At 46.4% G+C, this 16355-nt stretch overlaps 1 protein-coding gene across 1 annotated transcript in view; it reads left to right on the top strand.

Moving 5' to 3' along the window:
• Nucleotides 1–15713, top strand: part of SLC26A9 (solute carrier family 26 member 9) — a 49084-nt gene extending 33371 nt beyond the window's left edge. The window contains exons 15-21 of the mRNA XM_050952334.1: nucleotides 1054–1146; nucleotides 2290–2409; nucleotides 3380–3697; nucleotides 4082–4136; nucleotides 5395–5540; nucleotides 11033–11110; nucleotides 12109–15713. Coding sequence (XP_050808291.1) covers nucleotides 1054–1146; nucleotides 2290–2409; nucleotides 3380–3697; nucleotides 4082–4136; nucleotides 5395–5540; nucleotides 11033–11110; nucleotides 12109–12156 — 858 coding nt within the window. The 3' untranslated portion in view covers nucleotides 12157–15713. The remainder of the gene's footprint in view (nucleotides 1–1053; nucleotides 1147–2289; nucleotides 2410–3379; nucleotides 3698–4081; nucleotides 4137–5394; nucleotides 5541–11032; nucleotides 11111–12108) is intronic.
• Nucleotides 15714–16355: the final 642 nt, after the last annotated feature.

Here is a 16355-nt window from a genome sequence, read left to right on the forward strand (position 1 = left end):
TGTTATTTTTTTCAGAAGCCATAACAGTAGATCTGCTCCTTCTGGTGGAGGTATTTGTGATCATTTACTACCTGTCGGTGTCATTTTAAGCAGAAGGCCCCCAGATTTTCCACCCATCTGCCCCACCCAGGGCCAGCTCTAGCCATTTTGCCGCCCCAAGCACGGCGCACACTGCGGGGAGCGCTCTGCCGCTCGCTGGTCCCGCGGCTCCGGTGGACCTCCCACAGGCGTGCCTGCAGAGGGTCCGCTGGTCCCGCGGCTCCGGTGGACCTCCCACAGGCATGCCTGCGGAAGTTCCCCAGGAACTGCAGGACCAGCGGACCCTCCACAGCCACGCCTGCGGGAGGTCCACCGGAGCCACCTGCCGCCCTCCCGGCAACCAGCAGAACGCCCCCCGTGGCGTGCCACCCCAAGCACATGCTTGGCACGCTGGGGCCTGGAGCCGGCCTTGGCCCCACCTGCAGGGTTGGTTCATTGGTTACATTATTACTCCATGGTAAAGCTGAGGGAGCTGGCAGTTGTGTCTAGAGTTGTGCAAATCACTGATTTTTCAATTCACAGCAATGCCCAGAAATAATTGCTTTGGGTCGAGCAAAACGTTTCCTTTCTATTTTGTCCATTTTTAAATGTTTTTTATTTTTAATAAAAACTTAAAGAAATTTTGAAACAAAAAGCCATTTGGAGTAAAAAAAAATTAAAACATTTTGTTTCAAAAATGTCAACATGAAATGTTTTTATTTTTTTCTGACTTTTTTGTTTTAAGTGTTTTTTTTTTCCAGCCAAAACAATTTGGTGAAACAGACATGAATTTGTGAAACGTTTTGGTGTTGCCAAATCTGGATTTATCACCAAAAGAAGTCTCAGGCAAAAAATTTTGCCCAGCTCTAGTTGTGTTCCCCACAGATAAGCACTTATTGAAAGTTACCTGAGATTTCTTTTCCAGATCTATTCACCTCACCTGTATTTTCTCTTGTTGCAAAAACTCCAAAGCTAACAAGCCCATGCAAAGGCTTGAGTTGTTGTGCATAGTCTGAACTCTGATGTCTGTTGCAGGTCCGTGAAATAGATGGGATTAAAATTGTGACCTACTGCTCCCCACTGTACTTTGCCAATTCAGAGATATTCAGGGAGAAGGTTATAGCAAAGGTAAGAAAACTTTAGCCAGCTTCTGTTTGCAGAGATGATGGAAAGCACTAATTAGTTTCAAAAGTATGCGGATCTCAGCCTCTGATCTGACTGCCCAAAGCCAGCACGGCCTGGGAGCACTGTGGGGGACTGTGTGTTCAGTTTCTGAGGACAGAGACCATTTCTCATGTCAGTCACCTTAGCTAGGAAGGGAGCTCATCTGAGGCCTCTGCTGATAAGGAGCATTGCAGAGTGTGGTCGACAGCAGACCACCTGCATGTTTCCCCTGCATGGGCCTGCTTTATTAAGCCCTTCGGGTTCATAACATAAGCAATTCATTTGCCTTCTCAAGTACCAGCAGTTCCTTTCCCAATCAGCAGGGTTTCATAAATAATCCCTTCTATCCTTCCAGGTCATAGTCCTTTTCTTCCCTGGTCTGTGGGTCTCTCTACAGCTCTCCTCTGATGCACCCTCCTGGCTGCTGCCATGTGACTTTTGGTCACCTGACTCAGACACATCTAGTGTGCCAGCTGCAATGTATTCCCACTGTTACTATCGCATCTCATGTACCACATGCTGGGTAATAACATGAGATGATTCCACGCTTGCAAAACTAAACTGGCTCTTTAGTAAAACAACTATTGCCAGAGGTGCTGCAATGGTCGCTAGCATTCCAGCCATGTGCACACAGACTGACTTCCTGGGGCCTCCTCCAAACTCTTCCCTCCTTCTGCAACCTGTGCTCCTCCATCCAAGTTTTGTGCATGTTGCTACAAGAGCTTTGGACTTTAGCTGCTCAGGGTATGTCTACACTGCAGCTGGAAGCAAGCTTTCCAGCCCAGCTGGACAGATTCACACTAGCAGAACTCAAGCTAGCATGCTAAAAATAGCAGTGTGAACATAGCAGCTGAGGCAGAGACTCACCCTGAAATGGGGAGTATGTAAGCTGGGGGGCACAGTTGGTTCCATTCCAGCCCATCTAGTTCTACTACCTTCATATTTTGTGCTCCTGAGAAAGGAAGTATTGTTAGACTACGTGCCAGCATGGGCAGTGGTCTGTTTCCCTTTCTGTTTCTCATATATGGGTACAAGGCTCTTGAGCTCACATCACTGACAGATGAGCTACATAAGCAAACCCAGCTCACTATCTCTCTTTCTCCACAGACTGGGGTAGACCCCGGCAAAGTGTACTTAGCCAGGAAAAAATATGTGAAACATCAGGAGAAGAAGGCGGCTTCACAAAAAACAACGAGGCTGCAAAAATTGTTCTTCGGGAACAAGAAGGTAACTCACTGTGGGTTTCTTTGATTGCTGTATAGCCCCATGTACATCCATGTGTCCAACCTCCCTGTGGCACTTCCCCCTTCCCACTCTTACCTATAGCACGTGCTACAGTGACCTACACAAAGGGCCAAACCATGCTCACACCAACCTTGGGGGCAAAAGTCCCATTGAGTTCAGTAGGAGCAGGATTCAGCTCAATTTGCCCAGAGTGTCTAGACTGGGAATGAGTAGCCCAGGAGCCCATAGCAGGTAACTGCGGGGAAAGATCACCTGTTAGTGATATGGTCTCCTCTTCGTGTTGTGGCTAGTGAATCCAAAATGACATCTGTGATGGAAGGGGGCGAATGTGGGCACAGTGTTTCCAGTCTTGATTATTAAAATGTATGTGAATATATATGCAAAGTAGATATAGCCCTTAGGAATTTTTTGGCAAGTTGTCAAAGTGGCCTCCCATGTTTGAACACAGCTGGCTGAGGTAATTGGTACCTGGGAAGGCAACTTAGAGGATCCAGGAAGCAGAGGCTGTATCAGCCCTGGCTGTGCCTCCACATTGTTCTCCTCCTGACTGGATCCTGAGGGCTTTCTACATCTCACCCCTTTGGCTTCTCTTTTCATGGTCAGGGGAGGCTGTCAAATGTCCTGTTCCCCGCTGGGTACCTTGAATGCCCAGCCAAGGGTAACGAATGGGCCAAGTGCGGGGGGGTGGGGGTGGGCTTTGTGGCCAGAATGCAGCTTGCAGTTTGAGACATTGACGATGTTTGACAAACTGGCTGATCCTTTGGGCGCAGACAAATATCAGACAAGAATTCGCACCTGCTGTAACTCCACTGAACTGTATAGAGTAATGCCAGTGATGACATTAACCTGATGGATGTCTTTCTAAAATACAGACACAAAATTTGGGCTGGATGAGGTAGGTCAAGAGCACTGATAATTGCATCCTGACCTGGTTGCCTTTGTTTGACTGCAGACCTTGTCAGTGCAAGAGCTCCAGAAAGATTTTGAAAGCACCTCTCCGACAGACACCAACAATAATCAAATGACTGCCAACGGCACCAGCATCTCCTACATCACATTCCACCCCCCTGCAAACAGTGCCGGGCAGGTCAATACCTCAAGTGAACAGGGCAGCATCTCAAGCCATCGGGGCAGCACTTGCAGTGTTATCCCAGCTGCAAACGTCGACCCAATGATCACAGCACCACCCTATATTAGATTCCACACCATTATCCTGGACATGAGTGGAGTGTGCTTCGTGGATCTGATGGGCACAAAAGCTCTGGGGAAGGTTAGTTCTCTGCCACTAATTCAGTATGTGAATCCTTGGACAAGTCACTTCTTTGCAACTCTGTTTCCCTTCCATGCAATAGGGATAAAGATACTTCTTCAAGTGATGGTCCCTATTGTATTCCACTGTGGGTTTACGAGGGTGCACCATGCGCCCGGAGCCAGTGAGAAGGAATACAGTGGAATACAGATAGGGACCACACATCCTGAAGAACCTCCAGTTACAGGTTAGTAATTTCCTTTTATCTTCCTCACTTGCAGCTTGTGAGGGTGTATGAATTAGCATCTGCAAAGTGGGTTCAGATCCTTTGATTAAAGGCCTTGTATAAGTCCAAAGCATCTCTAAATATTATTATTGTTTCTCTCTCTCCATCTTCCCGTCCAGCTGTGTTCCAACTATCAGAAGATTGGGATTAAAGTCTTCCTGGCAAACGTGCATGGTAAGCATCCAAGCATAGCACATTGCTTTGTGCTCTTTCCCCCATTTCTCAGACACAGGCGTAGTGGTGATATATTTCCTATATTGAATCAATGGAAAGGGCGGGAGGAAACCATAGGGAACCAACAAAGTTTTCAGTTATCTCGTCCTCTCCTGTGACTAATGCAGGATTGGTCCCTACAGTATATTCCCCACTGCTACTATGAAATCTCCTAAGTGATGAGGTTTCCACCACATGCCACTCCATGCTGATTATTTTAGGAAGCGGGATTTCATAGCTCATGGCCACTGAGAATAAAGCAAGCTTGTAGCAAGAAGAAAGAGTTTACAGAGCTATTTCATTATACAAAGGCAAAATGAAAAGGGGGATGGTTTTCTTTGGGATTGAGGCTTTTGGATATGTTTTCCACTTGAAAACATTTATTTCAGGCCCCGTTGTGTTCTCTTTGGAGCTTAACAGCTGTGGCTAATGGTTATAAACATGCAAGTTTGTCGGCCCACAATGGGAAAGGATTATACTTAGACTTTCCTGGGCTTCATTGTTCTCCGTAATAATGTGTAATTGACATGTCAGAACAACTCAGAACAGATGAGACGGAAGAAAGGAGGGGGAATGTAGACTGGAAAAAGTCTGCGCTTGGTGTGTATAATTGTAAGCATCTTATCTGGGATTGGCTATAGCTGTAGTACTTCCACAGTTTGCACCTATAAGAATACATATATATGCAGTAAATCTGTCTCTCCTCACCCTTCCTTTCTCTCTTCCAACCACCCTGCCTGCACTACTGACCTGCATCACCCCAGAACAAAAATTCTGCCAGAATCCTCCCCATCCCAAAATCATGGAAAACTACCTTCTCCACTGCTGCCCCCCATGAACCACTGAAAACCCTCCCTGGGATGCCAATGCAATCACCTTCCTCCGGCTCAGCCCAACAGACCATCTTATATCAGTCACAACCTCAGAAACCAACCATAACACAGAACATAGGACAAAATTCTGCCCTCATTTACACACCTGCAAGTGCATCAACAGCAGGGGGCCCTCCGGCTTTAAATGAGACGCCAGTAATGCACAGGCTTTGTGCAGGCACTCTGCTCTGGGAAGAAATCCCAACCATTTCCTTTCTGATCTGGTAAGCGTCTGCCCACCGGGATTGCTACCGGTTCAGGAACTCTCCGTCAGCCCCATTTACTTTCAAACAGCTCCTCCTTCAGTCTCTTTCTCTTTGCTCATAACATCTTTTCCCCTTCTGCAGCCCAGGTGTACCATGACATTAGCACAGGCGGAGTCTTCGAAGAAGGGGGCCTGGACCCAAGTCACATCTTCTTGACCATCCACGATGCTGTTCTGTTTGCGCTGGCAAATACCAGAGGAGTCTTCCGTCCTCCTGGTTTAGAAGAGGTACACCTTGGGCTTTCCACCAGGTTACAGAACCGCAGGGCTGCGTTCTGCCCTCAGCTACATACATGCACTACACATGAGAGGATAAGAGCCTACTACTGTTATTCCATTAGCTCAGTGGTTCTCAAACTTTTGTACGGGTGACCCCTTTCACACTGCAAGCCTCTGGGTGTGACACCCCACCCCTTAAAAATTAAAAACACTCTTAAACATATTTAATACCATTATAAATGCTGGAGGCAAAATGGGGTTTGGGGTGGATGCTGACAGCTCGTGACCCCACCATGTAATAACCTCGCATCCCCCTGAGGGGTCCTGACCCCCGGTTTGAGAACCCCTGCATTAGCTCAAGTGGTGGAGGCCCAAGGTTATAAACCAGACACCCAGATGGGGGTCACTGTCCAACCCTGTTGAAGTCAGAAGCATTGCACAGATGTAACTGGGATGGTTTGATTACCAATGGGGAGGCACAGATGCAAACAAGGGCAGAGATCAGCCCATAGAAACTAAAGGAAGAACATGTCCAAGGGTATGTCTACACTATGGGATTATTCCGATTTTACATAAACCGGTTTTGTAAAACAGATTGTATAAAGTCGAGTGCATGTGGCCACACTAAGCCCATTAATTCGGTGGTGTGCGTCCATGTACCAAGGCTAGCGTTGATTTCTGGAGCGTTGCACTGTGGGTAGCTATCCCATAGTTCCCGCAGTCTCCCTCACCTAGTGGAATTCTGGGTTGAGATCCCAATGCATGATGGTGCAAAAACAGTGTCGCGGGTGATTCTGGGTAAATGTCGTCACTCATTCCTTCCTCCGTGAAATCAACGGCAGACAACCATTTCGCGCCTTTTTTCCCTGGATTGCCCTGGCAGATGCCATAGCATGGCAACCATGGAGTCTATTTTGCCTTTTGTCACTGTCACTGTATGTGTACTGAATGCCGCTGACAGAGGCGCTACTGCAGCGCTACACAGCAGCATTCATTTGCCATTGCAAGGTAGCAGAGATGGTTACCAGTCGTTCTGTACCGTCTGCTGTGCCATTGTAAATTGGTGATGAGATGACGGTTATCAGACGTTCTGTACCGTCTGCTGCTGTCATGGGTGCTCCTGGCTGGCCTTAGCTGAGGTCAGCTGGGGGCGCAAAGACAAAAATGGGAATGACTCCCTGACTCAATCCCTCTTTTATGGTTTATCTAAAAATAGAGTCAGTCCTGCCTAGAATATGGGGCAAGTGTACTAGAGAACCAGTGTATCAGAGAACCAGAGAGCACAGTCACTCTGTGTCAGATCCCGCAGAAATAATGAGCTGCATGCCATTAACAGGGGGTGCCCCTGCAACAACCCCACCTGTTGATTCCCTTCTCCCCCAACCTTTCTGGGCTACCATGGCAGTGTCCCCCCCATTTGTGTCATGAAGTATTAAAGAATACAGGAATAAGAAACACTGACTTTTTAGTGAGATAAAATGAGGGGGAGGCAGCCTCCAGCTGCTATGATAGTCCAGGCAGGACATTAAACGGTGCGGGGGAAGAGGAGCCCAGCATCCAGCTGCTATGATAGTCCAGGCAGTACAGAATCTTTTCTTTAGACATGGAAGGAGGGGGGAGCTGATGGAACTCAGCCCCCAGTTGCTATGATGAGGACAGTTACCAGCCGTTCTGTACCATCTACCAGGAATGACCGGGAGTCATTCCTATTTTTACCCAGGCGCCCCTGGCCGACCTTACCTGAGGCCAACCAGGAGCACTCACGGGCTGATGATGATGATGGATAGCAGTCATATTGTACCGTCTGCTACCGGGGAGAGGAGGAGAGGGGAGAGGATGCTGCTATTCATTGCCGCAGCACCGCGTCTACCAGCAACATGAAGTAGACATAGGGTGACATATAAAAAAGTCAAGAAACGATTTTTTTCCCTTTTCTTTCACGGCGGGGCAGGGGGGTAAATTGACGACATATGCCCTGAAATACACCGGACAATGTGTTTGACCCTGCGGACATTGGGAGCTCAGCCAAGAATGCAAATGCTTTTCGGAGACTGCGGGGACTGTGAGATAGCTGGAGTCCTCAGTACCCCCTCCCTCCCTCCATGAGCGTCCATTTGATTCTTTGGCTTTCCGTTATGCTTGTCACACAGCACTGTGCTGTGGCCTCTCTCTGTCATAGCCTGGAGATTTTTTCAAATGCTTTCTCATTCGTCTTCTGTAACGGAGCTGTGATAGAACAGATTTGTCTCCCCATACAGCGATCAGATCCAGTATCTCCCATATGGCCCATGCTGGAGCTCTTTTTGGATTTGGGACTGCATCGCCACCCATGCTGATCAGAGCTCCACGCTGGGCAAACAGGAAATGAAATTCAAAAGTTGGCGGGGCTTTTCCTGTTTACCTGGCCAGTGCATACGAGTTCAGATTGCTGTCCAGAGCAGTCACAATGGTGCACTGTGGGATACTGCTTGGAGGCCAATACTGTCGATTTGTGGCCACACTAACCCTAATCCGATATGGTAATACTGATTTCAGCGCTACTCCTCTCGTCAGGGAGGAGTACAGAAACCGATTTAAAGAGCCCTTTATATCGATATAAAGGGCCTTGTTGTATGGACGGATGCAGCGTTAAATAGGTTTAATGCTGCTAAAATCGGTTTAAACGCATAGGCCCAAGACTACCAGTGGGAGGGGCAAGGAAAGTGACATGCAGCAACGTGGCACATGCTGTAAATACAGGGGTGACATAGGTTATTTAGTAAGATACCAGCTGGTTATTGCATAGTAACTCGAAAGGAAACAATGGCCAGGCTGCCGAGTTTATCTCATGATAACGTATTAAAACATCCAGACTTGCCACTATGCGTGTGCGCAAACAGCAGCTCAGCCAGGAGAAATATGCTACCAACAGGGCCGGCTCTGGATTTTTTGCCACCCCAAGCCAAAAAAAAAAGGGGGGGGGGGCGCACCGGAGCAGCAAAGCAGGGAAAAAAGACCAAAAAAACACGGTGTGGCCAGAGCAGCAAAGCGAGGTGGGGGCAGACAACGGCATGGCTGGCAAAGCAGAGGAAAAAACAAAACAAAAAACCCTACAGGGCAGCTGGAGTCAGGGTGCAGGGGGACTTCCTGTGCTGCAGAGTGCACGCCCGGTCTAATGGGGTGAGAGGGAGGGAGAACGAGAGAGAGAAGGGGAACAGCCAGGGCTTCAGCAGGGCGCTTGCCACGCGGCCCCGACCGCCGCGCCGCCTGCCAGGAGGGCTCCGCCCCGCTCCGGTCGGCGGGGAGGGAAGGACGAGGGCTGCCCTACCGACTTTGCTGCAAGGCGCTCCCCTCCTCCCCGCCTCTGCCCCCTACAGGGTGGCGGAAGCAGCGAACAACAACAACAACAAAAAAACGGCCGTGCCACCCTAGGTTTGGTCAGAATGCCGCCCCGCACAATCTCCCGCCCCAAGCACGAGCTTGCTCAGCTGGTGCCTGGAGCCGGCCCTGGCTACCGAGACACGTTCCCCTTTGGAAACCCTGCTTTCCTTTGGGCCCCTTCTCTCAGTGTATTTCTACCACCACTGGAGGGTTGGAGGGGAGTGGGTGAGGCAGCATATCTAAAGTGCAGCAGAGGGACTGTAGGACTCCATGGCAGCCTGGAAGGAAGAAGAAGAATTATTATGATAACTCTGGGAACTCTTGTTCCCCTCACTGTCAATCACCACCTATTCCCTTACTGATCACCCACATATTATTTACACTGCAGTAGCTGTTAGAGACCGGGGTGCTGTATACACACTTACTGAGAGACAGTCCCTGCCTCAAAGAGCTAGCAACCTAAATAGACAGGCAGACACAGGATTGGAGGGGAAACAAAGGCACAGAGAGATGAAGTGATATGCCCATGGCAACACTGGGAGAAGAGAACTCAGGCCTCCTGAATCCCAATCTAGTGCACTATCCACTAGCTTATGCTGGCTCCTGAAAAACACAAAAATGGTGTGCTTTTTTAGCTCCCAACACAAGGGCAAAACCTTCCTAAAACAACGTATGCAACTGAATCATGGCCCGTGCACTAATGAGGCATTCAGTGGGTGTGCACAATATGTGCACCTTACACCCCCAGGGGAGTAGCAGGGAAAGCAACTAATAGGACAGGAGGACTGGAGAGTCTTATGGGAGGGCTGGAGAGAGGGGGGACTGGAGAGTCTTATAGGGTGACTATACCTCCAGTTTTAGGAGGGACAGTTCCTTTTTTAAGCCCTGCCCAAGTCGTTCTGACTTTTTTTTTCTCAAAAGGAGGAATTTGTCCCATTTGCTCTTGCTGACTTGATCAGTTGTCAAGAGCAAACAGGACAAAGGCCCACTTTTGTCAAAAAAGTGGGGTGTGAAGGAATGTGCGGGGGGGCAAGGGGCAACGCCAGCCTTCCACTGGGTGAGAGGCAGGGCTTGAGAGAGCAATGACAGCCTTGTGCACCAACAGCCTCGTGCGAGGGTCAGGGAGGGCTTGGGGCAAGCAGCTTGGGGCGATGTCCCAGGAAACCACGGGGCAGCTGGAATTTTAAGTATAGAATCTGCGGTGCTGATGAGGGCATCAGCAGCACTCACAGACAGACACTGAGCTGTGCAATCATTTGTTTCATTCTTCTCCTGCTGAAGGAGAGGCAATCAGACACCGCAGTGAACCAACACAGACAGCGTGGCACACACAGCTTTAAGCAACCGCTTCTGAACACCAGTCTTGCAGTTCACTATTCCCTGAACAAGCGAACTGTGGTCTGACCTATCCCTTGCCTATGCTGTAACTAGCTGCTCCCAGCCATGGGCTGCTCCCAGCCCACTTATTTGCCTTGCTACACCTGATAAAACTTCTGCAGCCTCAACCTTGATCTTAGGAAAGACCTTATCACTGCCGCACAGCAATTATTTGCTTTTTAAGAGATTTGCTGAAGGTGAAACTGCCTGGCTACCACTGAGATTTAGGACAAGGAAACAACTGACTCTTTTTTAGTTTTGTTTGTTGAATTTAAATGTTGGGGCAGGCGGGGGGTGTCTTACAGGGTCACTGTTAACTCAGTTGGGGCCCGGATTCCAGTTACTGTACTTTAAAGAGGTAGTTTCACACTGGAACAAATATGTTGTTGTTGTTTGTTGTTTTTTTAAAAAAAGAAGATCCAAAAGGCAATAGGTCTGATTCTCATCTGCATTAATGCCTCTTTATACCACTTTCACAGCCAAAAGGGACCACAAAGTGTAATTTAATGTAAATGTAATGCCGGAGTGGTGCAGTTCAGCCCTAGTGTAAATGCAAATCAGTACCAATGCACTTGCCCAATCATTTTCTGTATCCACTTTACTGGTTTGGGGGTCTGATGTTTTTGTCCACGCCCATGTCGAAGAATAATTTGTGCTTCCAAACTATATAGGGCAACTTCATAGGCTGTTCTCGGGTTAGCTACAGTTTTATCTCTTTCAGTCCTGTGCCTGCTAATCATTGATTTTGACTTCTTCGCATGCAGAGACCAAGTCAGACAGAGCTCTCCATCTATGATGAATCTGCGGATGAAAGCAGTGCAGAATTTAAGAACTTGGAGGAGGTAAGTAATAGGACCAGGAATCACTTTGTATTGTGGTAGCACCCAGCTGCCCCAACTAAGACTGATGCCCCATTATACTGGGAGCTGTACATACACATAATAAGCCCCTGCCTCGTAGAGCTTAGAACCACTATAGATGAAACAGACCAAGGGTGGGTGAGAGGGAGAGGTATTATGCAGTTTGCAGCTGGGAAGCTGAGGCACAGAGTAAGGAAGTTAGTGGCCCAAGGTCACACAGGGAGGTCAGTCTGTGGCAGCAGCAGGAACTGAGCCCGCATCTCCTGACTCCCAGTCTAGTGCCTTAACTATAAGACTGTCCTTCCTCTCATGAGAGACTCATTCATCTTTTGCTGCTGCGTCTGCAGCCTTTTATCTGTCATGTGCCTGGAGGCTGGAGGGCTCTCAGTCCTCATGCTTAAATGCAGAAGCTTGTGGGGTGGGGTGAGGACCGGAAGAAACCCGGTATTACACACTGTGGTGGATGGTTTATGTCTTCCTCTGAAACATCAGGCACTGGCCAATGTCACAGGATACTGGGTTAGATGGTCGATTCCAGTAGAGGAACTCCTGGGTTCATATTAGAGATGGGCTTGTGCCACAAAGTTCAGGTCCTGAAGGCCTCCAAAGTTTGGAGAGTGTGGAGCATAAGGACTATCACTAGATCTTGGTCCAAGCACTCAGCTGGTATAGATCAGTGTACCTCCATTGACTTTTATAGGGGCTACACTGTTTGCATCCGTTGAGGGTCTAGCACGAGAAAGACAGTCATTGGAAAATTGACCTTTTCAGCCTATTAAGGAACAATGCAAAGGAAACCCTAGAAACCAGGCAGCCACAATGCCAATAACCTTCCTGAGCTTTACCTCTCAAAAGGAAATGAAGAAGGTGTAAGGCTGGGTAGAGACATGGAGATCAAATGTAGTGGCTGTGTGGTTGGACACCAACATATGTAAATTGGTGGCACCGTTCTAACCAAACCCATCTTGTTGTCCCTTTAGGAGATGTTTGGAACCATGTTCCGGTCGGAGGCCCAGACAGCTCTGTGAGTGCCCGGGGGAATGTTAAAGGGCTGGCAAAGCCTCCGGAACTGACTATTCTCACATATTCCTTTATGAAGATGCTTCCCCTGTCTGAGTGGTGCACAGAGCAGTCTTTCTGTGCTTCCAACCCAGGGTAGCAGTGAGTTTGCGAGGCGAGGGGCCGTCACACCTCTCCTCCTGATATCCTCTCTCCTCCTTCCCTCTGTGTGTGGAATTCAGAGCAACAGACTCTTGGAGCAAGTAGCAGAACACAACAGAAGCAGGAACTCAGGAAATAACGTTCATCTGTAGAAGAGCAGCAACTTCATTTAATGGCAAGTGCCTCCAGGCAGAAGGATTATTAATATTCAGCATCCTTGTCAACCCTATCTCTGTCTCTCCTCCTCCAGAACCCACTCACATACCCAGTCATATGGATTGCATAACCTAGGCATCACCTTTATTCTCCTTCCTTTTTTCAATGAGGTGAAATAAGGAGATTTACAAGCCTTTCCTGGCTTTGATTCACAACCACAAAAATAACCCTCTCAAGATGCAGTGACGCAGGTTTGCATGGTGATAATATTTTAAAACATGCATTGACTTTTGGGGAATCTGCACACTGAATTTAAGCCTGTGAATTTCTTGGGGCTTCCACCCAAAACCACCTCTGTATTCTCTATTACCCTAGAGGACCTCCTGCGCTGTCCTGTCTGTTACCCGTTACTATTTACTGAGCCAGTGCTCCATTTTTGTTACCCTAAAATCCTTGGTACCACTGCATGGGAGTAATGCTGCACTCTGTATTACATGCTCAGACTATTTTTGGATATCAGGCACCCTTAGCTCACATGACCAACAGCTCCTACCAGCTCTGGTGGGAGTTATATGCACACACTGGCCTTCCCAATCGTTTGGGTAGTTAAAATAAAGCTTATTCAAAACACCGGCAGAATTAGGGCCTGATTCAAAGCCCATTGAAGTCAAGGAGAATCTTGCCTTTTACTTTAACAGGATTTGGGTCAGGCCTTTAGTCTGGGAATATCACGAGAGCAGCCATTCCTGTGGTGTTTTGATGCTTCCTCTTCCTATTCTCAGTATCTGGACATTACTAAAAAGTTCAGTTTAGATTCAACTCTAGAAATAGGCAGGGCCACCCAGAGGATTCAGGAGGCCTGGGGCAAAGCAATTTTGGGGGCCCCTTCCATAAAAAAAAAAAGTTGCAGTACTATAGAATACTATATTCTCATGGGGGCCTGGGGCAAATTGCTCCACTTGCCACCCGCTCTGGGCAGTTCTGGAAATAGGTAAGTGTTTCAGGGTGAGCAGGTTTTCCTAACCAGTTTGTCCATCTCTAGCAAATTCAGGGACAGGGAGAGAGAGACCCTTTAGCTCAGTGCAACATCCATGGTTTTTGATGATGCTATAACTCAGGAGCAGTATAATTAAAGTTTGAGCATATTTTGGGTATGCTAGGAGTCAGTAGTTCTTGTGATATCCAGCACTAACCTCTCCAAACTTGGAGCTTCAAGGTGAATAGATTTTAGGTAATCACTTAAGTGACAAGAGAAAGCTCATCTGCTGGGTTTGCTATGGTGTCCGGTCCCTCATGCGTTATATGAATTTGAATAAAAATCACCACAAGCTGATGCCACCAGGACAATCTACCTCTCGGGCAAACAAGCCTGACTCGATAACCCATAGACAGATGAGATCTTTTTAATTTTTTTTTAAATCCTAATACTTTTATATATAAAAGTGTGAGTGATGCTAATAACTATTGCTATTTTAGAGTTCTGTTATAGTTCCTTCCTTTCATCCCGATATTGATTCTCTGAAGCCTATGACTAGAGGAAATGTATTTAAATATATGTAAATACTGTGTGTTGAGGATTAAAGGGACACTTATTAATACATTTAGGCCCCAAATTCAGGTTTTGTGAAAAACAATTTTGCACAAATTAAGATTAGCAGAATTTTGTCTATGATATTTTTAAAGTTCTGATGAAAACAGTTTTTTGTCTGGATTTTAAACCTTCCCCTGTGGTGTTTCCAGCCTTGGGATAAAGCATAAGGGCCAGAAAATGAAACTGCTTAGAAGCAAATGTGAAACTGACTAGTCTGTTTTTTGGGAATGCAAAAATAAATAATGGCCTTTATAAATGTAAAGAAAATTTGCTTTTAAAAAGTTATTTCTGTTCTAATAACCTAAGATGTTAATAACACTTTTGTGTTTTACTATATGGTTTTAAATCTGTTTAATTCATAAAAGACTCTTAAACCACCCTGATAAAATGGTCTTTGAGATAACATTATCAGGGAAAGAAAATGCAGCTGTAGTGTGGCTCCCAGATAAATTATTCCCCACTTGCAATGAAAATAGAGCTGCATGACTCATCCAGGCTATGCAAACATTCCATCTTATAACATCAGAGCTGCCTGGGTTTTGTGTGGCACCTCATTAATTAAGTCATCACTGCTCTACCTCAGTCTCTGATTACATGGTGCAGGAGAAAATTATTAAACAAATAGAAGTACAATTTTCTTTAGATGGGAGAAGAAGAACACACTAAAAACAGGTTACTTCTCATTCTGACCTTAGTGAGACAATCATAATTTTGCTGCAACTGGCATGTCCTACAAGCTAAGATCAGAACATTAATTCTTTCAAATTATCCTTGAGGCTAATGCACCATAATTAATTACTCTTGGTCTACTTCTCTGCTGCCCGAACATTCCTTCTTCTTGCTGTTTTGAATAAACAAACAGCTTGGTGCAACGGAACAAGGGACTTTTTAATTATAGTAAAAGCTCTGTGGTGACCTAACTTTGAATTAGTGATATTCCTAATTGCAATTCAGGAATCAGAGAGTGTCTGCTAAAGATTCAGTTCACAGTCCCATAGGCCTGACAGCCAAAGTATCAGTTCAAATACAGGAAACCTCAGAGTGACAGATCCCTGTGCAAAGGATGTATTGTTTCCTTTGCAGTTCCCGGATGGGATGTCAAGAATGATGCCATGAAAATAGTGGCAATAATTACATACTCTGCCACCTTGAAGTCTCAGGTAGAGGGATACTTGGTTTCTGTAGCCTAGTGCCAATTCTGGTGACAAATGCAGCCCTCAGCAGCTGACAGATGGTATTTTTGAAAGCATAATTCCTGTCACCATTTTGCTACTGAGTAGCACAAATGTTTTAGATGTAGAACCCTGACAAGCCTATGTGTCCCCAAACATTAGTTTCAAAGGCAACGTTCACCAATCTGAACAAAACAGAATGACAAGTTAGCATGACTTGCATTTCTCTTTCAAAGGTTCTATGTGGCCAGCTCAGAAACTTCATTTCCAGGGTATCTTAACTAGGGAACTAGAGAAATTCAGAAAGAGAGTCCATTGGGGTGGAAAATTCTAAACTTCCAATGACCTTTTATGTCTCTGAAAGTCTAGTGATATTAACATGTAATTACTTTGAAGCTTTATTTGATACCTGCATGATGCATAACCAGCTCAAAATGTTTGTGTAATTTATTTAATTTAATATTGGTTTGGTTCTTTTTTTGATAATAAACAATATGTGACTGATCATATGCTTTATCTACTGATTTGGAAGTACACTTTCCCAGAACCTTTATGCCAATTCTACTTGGTAGTATGGTGATAAAAGCTTTAGGCATGCCTATAGTTAATTTATTTTACCAGTGCTATCCTAGAGTTTCTGTATGCTTCTACACCTTTTCAGAATTAATTACTCTTATAGAATCCATGCTACACGACTCTCCTATATAAATCACATAGTTATTTATCAGCAAAGGGTACTCCTTTTTCTCAAGAGTCCTCTCATTTTAGAAATAGTGTTAATACCATAATTGGATTTCCTGGTCTGCTGGCAATTGCACTTAGGCGAGTGGAACTGAGTTATGTTAGAGAACAGATCTTGCCCTCCTGCTGCTAATGCAACAACAAACACAATACATGTAACATGATTTAGGCATATAGAATTATACACTTCTATGGTGGTGTTCACTTGCAAATCCCGATGTTTATTAAACTGTGTGACTAATTAAGCTTCAAAACATCCCTGGCCAGTAGGTACGATTACCATTTTACACATGGGGATACTCTGACGAAGTGGTTGGCTGAGGTCACAAAGGGAGTCAACAGGAACAGATCACAGGGCCTGGGTTGGGCCCGACACTTTGCCCGGGGCTGGGAACGGGCCCCAAGT

This window comes from Gopherus flavomarginatus, chromosome 5 (assembly GCF_025201925.1).
Source record: "Gopherus flavomarginatus isolate rGopFla2 chromosome 5, rGopFla2.mat.asm, whole genome shotgun sequence".
In the NCBI taxonomy this organism is placed as follows: Eukaryota; Metazoa; Chordata; order Testudines; family Testudinidae; genus Gopherus; species Gopherus flavomarginatus.